At 51.9% G+C, this 7,558-nt stretch overlaps 1 protein-coding gene across 1 annotated transcript; it reads right to left on the bottom strand.

The window, feature by feature from the left end:
* Window positions 1-4,253: 4,253 nt before the first annotated feature.
* On the bottom strand, window positions 4,254-5,959 carry NGA_2093620 (dynamin-like protein; the record flags this gene model as incomplete). Its single annotated transcript, XM_005853865.1, has 1 exon — window positions 4,254-5,959. A coding segment is annotated over one exon (1,706 nt), but the record flags the coding sequence as incomplete, so codon positions are not given.
* Between the last annotated feature and the right edge of the window lie 1,599 nt (window positions 5,960-7,558).

Here is a 7,558-nt window from a genome sequence, read left to right as displayed (position 1 = left end):
CAAGGCATTTGCAAATGAAGCATCTGCCCCTATCAAGTCAAACACCATTTCCTCCACGTCCATCTTGACAATATGTATGCGCATTTTTTCTCTCAAATGTTCCACCACGGTCTTAACCTCAGCCAGGGTCAGTGATCGGTACGATTCATAGAGTTGATCCGCCTCCACTCTGTAAGCTTCGATGCGTGTGGCCGCCATTTGCTTAGGATTAAAAATCAGGGGGTGGGGAGGCTAGAAGCGGGGGCGGGCGAGATTAAGGACCACCAGTATTGATCACTTCGTCAGCATTAACTTTCTGCAAGATTATAAATGTAAAGGTACGGTAGATAAGGTTTTGTCCGGTCATAATTTTGCCACACGAGTCCCATGATATGCGATGTCCTGTTGATATCCCCTCCACTGACGAAAGGCCTTCACCCGATCCGAGCTTTCCATCGAACACAAGTACGTTCCATTACCTAGAATGTGGTACAGATTGACGTGAGGAAAGTCATCAAACTCCACCATCAGGCACAGACAGACACTACATGACCAAAACGATGAAATTAAATGCACAACCCACGCACGGCGCGTTCGTAGATGCGCAATCGACCACGCACAGCAAGGTGACTTCCTTTGGACTTGCTTGTTTAGACTTCCATGAGAGTCTTCAGAGTACTTTCTCGATAGCCTACCCCCGAAAATGAGATTGTAGAAGGCAGCATAAGCGATGATTGCATTTTACCGCTTCAGCCATGCATGCTACCGCTGTGCGTTTCCGTTGATGTATAGCCGGGTCATTCCATTTAAAAGAAACAGAAATTGGAAGTCCTGTCTTCTTCCCAGATGACTGATATACCAGGTATTGCAGTGCTAAAATTACGTTGGATACATTGTTTTTTAAGATGACACGGAAAGCTGCACAGGTCGGGCCTGAAAAAACAAGTAAGATGATAACGCAAAGAAAGTCCCCTGCGACGCAAGCGACATATATTTCTACACATTGCGATACATCAAGCCTGGAATAAAAATGATTAGGAACAAGACTGCTGCAGGTATCTTTGCACGTCCACCCAGAATACCTTGGCGGTTCCATCGTCGGACCCCGTCAGGACGACATCCATGTGTCCATCAGCAGAGTGCACGGCGAAGTCCAATATCATGTCCTCGTGCCCGGTCATGGCCTGCAGTAATGCACCGCTCCGCGCATCCCACAGCCTGAGAACTCCGTCTGTCGCTGCTGTGTAAATCAGGGGCAAGGAGGCATGCCACTGCAACTTCGTCACGCCGGGCAGGCCCGGGTGCACGCACACATGCCGGCAGCTGAAGTTACCCAGGTCCCAGATCTTCATTGTCCCGTCCATGCCACCCGTCGCGCACCAAGTCAACACGCTGGAAAAGCCAACCGTCTCCACGGAATAATTCCCTTCGTGCACCTCCTCCCCCGCCACCTCCTCCTCTGTCCCCGGGCCCGTCCCGTCTTCTTCCATGGGGGCGACGCCTCCCTCGCTCTTGCCGCCTTCCTTGCCTCGTCCGTTCACACTTGCTCCCCCTCCCCCGTTCCCTACTGCCGTCGGCTCGCTGTGCACCATAGAGGCCAGTACCCGCTTGCCCGCCGCATGCAGCAAGCGGGCCGTCCCGTCCATCCCGCCCGACAGAAGCAGCGCCCCGTCGCTGGGATGCGAGGCCAGGGCCGTGACAGGCCCCTCGTGGAAAGCATACCCGGAGAAGACGTGCCGGCACACGCCCGCCTTGGGGCCCCAGACTCGCACCGACCCGTCCATGGAGCCGGAGACGACGAGCTTCCCGTCTGAGGTGAACATGCCCACGGTCACCGCGTCCTCGTGCCCGCTGAAGACCCGCATGCACTCTCCTGTCACGGCCAGCCACATCCAGACCGTCCCGTCCTTGCTTCCTGCCAACAGGAGGTTCCCCTTAGGGTGCCACTGGAGCCACTCCACGTCCTCTGGGCCTTCGAGAGTCTGTAGCAGTCCCCGCGTCTTCGCGTCCCACACCAGCACCTTCCCACTGTACGCGCCCGTGGCAGCCAAGCTGCCGTCGTGGCTGTAACCTACCGCATTGACGCTGTCTCCGTGGTCCTCTGACTCCTTCACCGCACCCAAGCCAGGCATGGACGTGGAAGTATTGACAGAGGGTGCCGCGGCCGTAGTCTCCCAAAAAAAAGCACGGTCGTCTCCCCCCCCTGTCAGCATGCTCCGAGATTCCCGTGGGTTGATAGCCACGGCGTATATCGGACCCTTATGCCCGCGAAAGCTGAGAACGGCCATGTCCGCCACCGACGTCGGCAGTCCCGCCTCCCCCTCCTCTCCCAGCACCTCCATGTCCCCGTTGGCATATTCTGCTACCAGCCGCATGCCTGAAGGAAGCTTGATATTACCTTCATGTTCTTCTATCCCCTCGCTTTCGTCTTCACTTTCATCTTCACTTTCAAGGGGAGGGGCCTCGTCGTCCACTTCAAACTCTTCCAACACGTCTTCCGCCGAGATCATCAAAGGGCCATCCTCACCCTCCAATACTGTTTCTTGCGTACTATTTTGTCCATCTTGGTCCATGATTCTGGAAGAAAATTTATGGGGGGGTGCCGATGAGTGAAAACAAAGGGCTGAAGCCACGCAATCCAGTCAGCCATAAAATCCTCTGCTTTACCCCAGGACAGCCTATACTCACTCCGCGTGAAGAGAAAAACATGACTGTTGATTTCGTCACAAATGCGCGTATCATAACGACTTTCCATGACGTCCTGGAACACAAAACTCACCCAGGGATAGAAACTTTTCGTCTGCATATATCGTCGCAAAACTCGCTGTTGAAGCTCTTTCGCCCGTGCAATGGCTGGTGGATGGTGAAATCTTTGTGAACCCGTGAGCTTGTCTTTAATTCGGATTTCCTTTTTTTTTCCAGAATGCAAGTTATTAAAATATTTTCCCCATAAGCTGCGCCAGGTATGACCACGTCGCGAGGCTTGCACATTCCACTGAAAGGTATCGAAATCTTACCCTCCTGTCCTATGGGCCGAGGAGCCATGACTTCATATTTGACAGAAAATAGCAGGACCAACGCAATATTAATGTAGAGAAAATCTAGTTGCCTGATCACCTTGGGATAATTTTGGCGCCTCATCACGACAAGATTTCGGTAGAAGATAAGGAATTAACGAAGTACCCCTTAAGGATACCATCTGTGAGCTGCACCTGTTCGCAATATGATCAGCACAAACATTTCCAAAATGGTTTCGAGCGTACCTATTTCGACTGCTTAGAAGCATCTTAAAGTTGTGTAATATTACTACCCATTTTGTCATCCTTATGGGCTTTTGCACATCGAAAGCATATTTATTCCTCCCGCATCATTTTTTTGCCTTCTTAATCGAAGAGGAGGACGCATAAGGTAACTTTTAATTTCCAGGTCGAGAAAAGGAAAAAAAATCTCATTTCCAAGCAATAGTGAGACAGGCTCCAACAAGTCCACGATGTGATAATGTTTGGCAACAGGAGAAACGTGCTTGCAAAGTGTCTGCCAGTTATATCAACAAAAAATACGCTTTCCAGGATTTTACTGCCCTGTACTAATTATCATTGGCGTCAGCGTCTCAAAGTCTTGTTTGAGGCCCCAGCATCTCGTACCTGAAGGAAATACCGCTGGCCTGCCGATTTCGCGCGATATTGTGGCGCGATATTGTATTCTCTCTTTTCCTTCTTTCTCCCTATGCATTCATTGACAATATCCGGGTACCTTCCACACGCATGTCTTGCAGTAATTTTCTCTCTCAGACGTCAAGATTCTTTAGGATAATAAATCCAATTTGTGCAGCAAATCCGTCAAGGATTCCTTACGCTCAGTCCGCTGCTGGCGTTGTTGCACTCGCCAAAGTTCCTCAGACATGACAGTTCTGAGCTTCGCCTCGTCGTTGTACTTCTCTGCCACCATGGACACCAGCTCATGCCGGAATTCATTCAGCATCACGTTGCGAATGTTCATGGGCACGGCGTAAAAAACACGCCGCAACATCAAGCGGACGTAAGCGTCCAGGGTCAGCTCCCGCATGCGCGCCTCCCGCGTGGGGTCGAAGCGACTGAGCTTCCCTCCCTCCTCCGCACGCGTGCTCGGGCTCAAGACGTCCGACATCTCCGCCGACCAATGCAGTCCGCTACCTTTGGCCTCCTCAGCAGGCGCCACTTTCCCCATGCCCAGCCCGCCGCTGGACTTCCCGGCCATGTTTAGGGCCACTTCTCGCTCCACGGCATTCAAATCCGCCTCGCTCAAAAAGCACCAATTCATTTCGGAGGTCACAATTCGCTGCAGGACCTTCTCCGTGTCGACCTTCTTCTTGCCCAGCAACAAATTGACCTCGTGCTTGAGGGACTGGACCAGCCAGGGGAAGCCCGTGAATTTCTCCTGCACCAGCACGTGCGTCACCTCCTCCAGCTGCTGGCCTGTCTCCGTCAACAGGGCCGTGGCATAGTGCATTAGCACGGGCCCGCACACCTCCCGGATCGACTTGCGGAACACGTCGTGCGACATGGTCTCCCGGCTCACGTAAGTGCGAGGCTCCGAGCTCGCGAAGTCCTCCACTTCAAGCCAAGAGCCCACTTTCTCGGCCACACTCGCCGGCAGGGCCCGACGTGCTTCATTCTCGTGGAAGGTGATGGCAGCGGCCAGGCGAGCGCCCAGGTTCAGGTGCCGTTCCTGACGCGTGCTGCTGGACAAAGCCAGCTCGCCGATCTCGAAGCCCAAGGTGTTCGCATCCAGGCAGAGCTTGGTGAAGAAGTCTTGGTGGTCGGACAGGGGCTTCGCCCTCCCCTGGGACTGCCCCCTGTCTTTCCACCCCAGGGCCTCTGCCGCCTTCTCCTCTTCCTTGTCCAGCTCCTGGAGCTCCTTGTGCAAGAGCCGCGTCACCTTCGGGATCGATTGACCGATGGCATTGCTTTGACAGTCCACTACCAAGCGTTTAAGGGTCGTCGAGCCCCATCGCTCGGGTCTCAGACCGGCAAGCAAGGGGTTGCTCGTAAAAAACGCTTGCTCCCTCTGCAGGATTTGTCGCCGCGACTCATTTTTTTCTTTCTCTGCAGCGGAGCGCACGGCGATGTATCCGAGGGGAAGATTGACCCCCGGCTGGCTCGTCATTTGAACCTTTTCAACGGCGTCCATGTCCTTCTGAACAAGATCTGTCTTGGTGACCACGCCGATGGTCCTTCGCCCCTCCGGGTCCACACGCTTGGCCAACGCCACGGGAAAGGCCCGGTCAAATATGTCGGTCAAGGGCAAGACCACGAGAATCACGCACGAAGGGTCCTGGTGAAGGATGTCCTCGGTGAAGCGCACGGACTCAGGGTCCTCTTCATTGATGCCCGGTAAGTCCATGACCGAATACGCCGCACCCGAGGGTCGCACAACCTTGACGTAGATAGGCTGCTTACGAGCTTCCACCTCGCTGTGCTCTGGGTTTTCGTTCAGGTGCGCCAAGAGCCGGGACAGCTCTTCAAGTTTTTTGACATGCTTGGTGTTGCCATCTTCGGGGGAACATTCTGGATCCACAGTACTGACCAGGGTGTATGTCTCATCGGTCGTTGGGTCGGTAGTAATGTTCATCTTAATAGGCCTTTTTGTGCTATCTGAGCCCGTGCAATAGATAAAAGGCATACCCGTCAGGAGCTGTAGAACAGAAGATTTACCAGCTCCTTGAGCTCCAATCACGACTATTCCGGGAGCCTTGATTTGCTGGTTCAGGGGCCAAAGGATGGACAGATCATCGATCAAATCAGTTTTAACTTTCAGGGGTGCCTCGAGAACGTCTAGTTCCCAGTCTACCAGAGACTCGACTGATTTTTTAAGCTTTGCACCATCTTTAATGCTACTCCACGAAAGTCTGCGAACCAGCTTAGCTGTTTTGCTTTCTCCTGCACCTGTGGCCGCTGACATTGTCCCGTTTGTTATCCTGCCTGTGCAAAGCGTCCTGTTGGGGCGGTCAATAGGTACGTACAAACTTAAAATAGTTTGTAGACTTTTTTATACAATAAAAGACGCTACATAATCTCGTTTCGTCAACGAAAGCACAGGAAAGGGAAGGAAGCACGGAGGGACCCGACCCGACGGCGCTCGGAAAGGGTCCGCGAGTAGATTTGTCCACCCAACACTTAGAAAACTGTACAAGCTTTCTCTGATGCATACTATGTTCTTGAATGCCACAAAATGCGTTTGGGCTCTATTCGCATTCTTCTAAGTCGAAAAGGTGACCATGGCACATCCAATCATAGATAAAGAAAAAGTGTCTGGAGGGACGGCGGAATTTGGGTGGCCGTTAAATCGGGAAATTCATGATAAACCCGGTTCACGCACTCAAAAGGATAAACCCGAGGACCCCGGGGGAGGCATTTGAACTTGCCTCGGGTTCGCAACTTCTTTTTCGGCAATAGCTTGACGTCAAAAGTGACAACAGCACTCGGAGAGCGACAAAGTCGACATGTAAATATCTGTCATACGAAAACAAGAGGAAAAAAGTGGGCTGTATTGTGCATACGTCCAATCATCTTCCAATTTCGAGAGCAGAGCACTCGGAGAGTGGTAAAGTCAATCTGCACATACATGTCATACGAAGACAGGAGAAAACAAGTGGACTGTTTTGTGCGTCATTTTTTGGACCTTTTTATGCCGACATGATAATCTCCTGTCGACCTCATGGCACTTTGGCAACCCTCAAGTTTTGTTGGTATTAATGATACAATCTTACAGTACACTTGCTGTCTCATTCTTCATTTTCCTATAGGACAAGGTGTGGTGATGAATTGCAATAGACAGGCTCTATGCATATCTCCCGATGAAGTGCATTTCTCGTTTTCGGTTTCCTAGTCTTTCCTTAATATCCGTCAGTATAGCTCCGTCACGAAATTCTTTCGAAAACCTAGGACAGTAAATCCAATTTATTCATGACCTCTTCCAAAGCGGATCTGCGAACAGCCTGCTGCTGTCGACTGTGACCCGCCCACAGCTCCTCAGACATCAGAGCCCGAAGTTTCGTTTCTTCATTGTATTTCCCCGTGACCACAGAGAGCACATCGTCACGGAATTCATTAATCATCACATTTCTGGTGTTCATAGGAACAGCGTAGAACATGCGCCTAAGCAATAGATGCACATACTGATGAAGGCAACTCTGCATTGCCTGGAGCTCCCCTCGGTGATCCGATTGCATAAACACCTTGCCACTCTTGCTCTTGTTCAACTTACTTTCCCTCTCCTCCTCATCGACGCCCTCCATGCCCCACATATCGCTCCTCCTTTCTCCACGGTCCCCTGTCTTGCTTTTTTCCATGTCCTTGGCAGTCTCTTTTTCAATGTGCGCCATATCTACCGCATCCACGAGCACCCAATTTAATTCGGCCTCCAGGAGTCGAGCAATCAGAGCGTCTGCCTCCCTTTTCTTTGTCTCTTGAACCTGTGTGACATCTCGAGTAAGAGACTCTACGAGACGACTATAGGCTCCGAACCGCTCTTCTAGCATTTTTTCCGCCGTGTACTTAAGCATCTCGTCCAGGTCATCGATGATGCTTTTGGCATACCC

This window comes from Nannochloropsis gaditana (assembly GCF_000240725.1).
Source record: "Nannochloropsis gaditana CCMP526 unplaced genomic scaffold scaffold701, whole genome shotgun sequence".
In the NCBI taxonomy this organism is placed as follows: domain Eukaryota; class Eustigmatophyceae; order Eustigmatales; family Monodopsidaceae; genus Microchloropsis; species Microchloropsis gaditana.
This window is presented reverse-complemented; position numbering and strand designations above follow the sequence as displayed.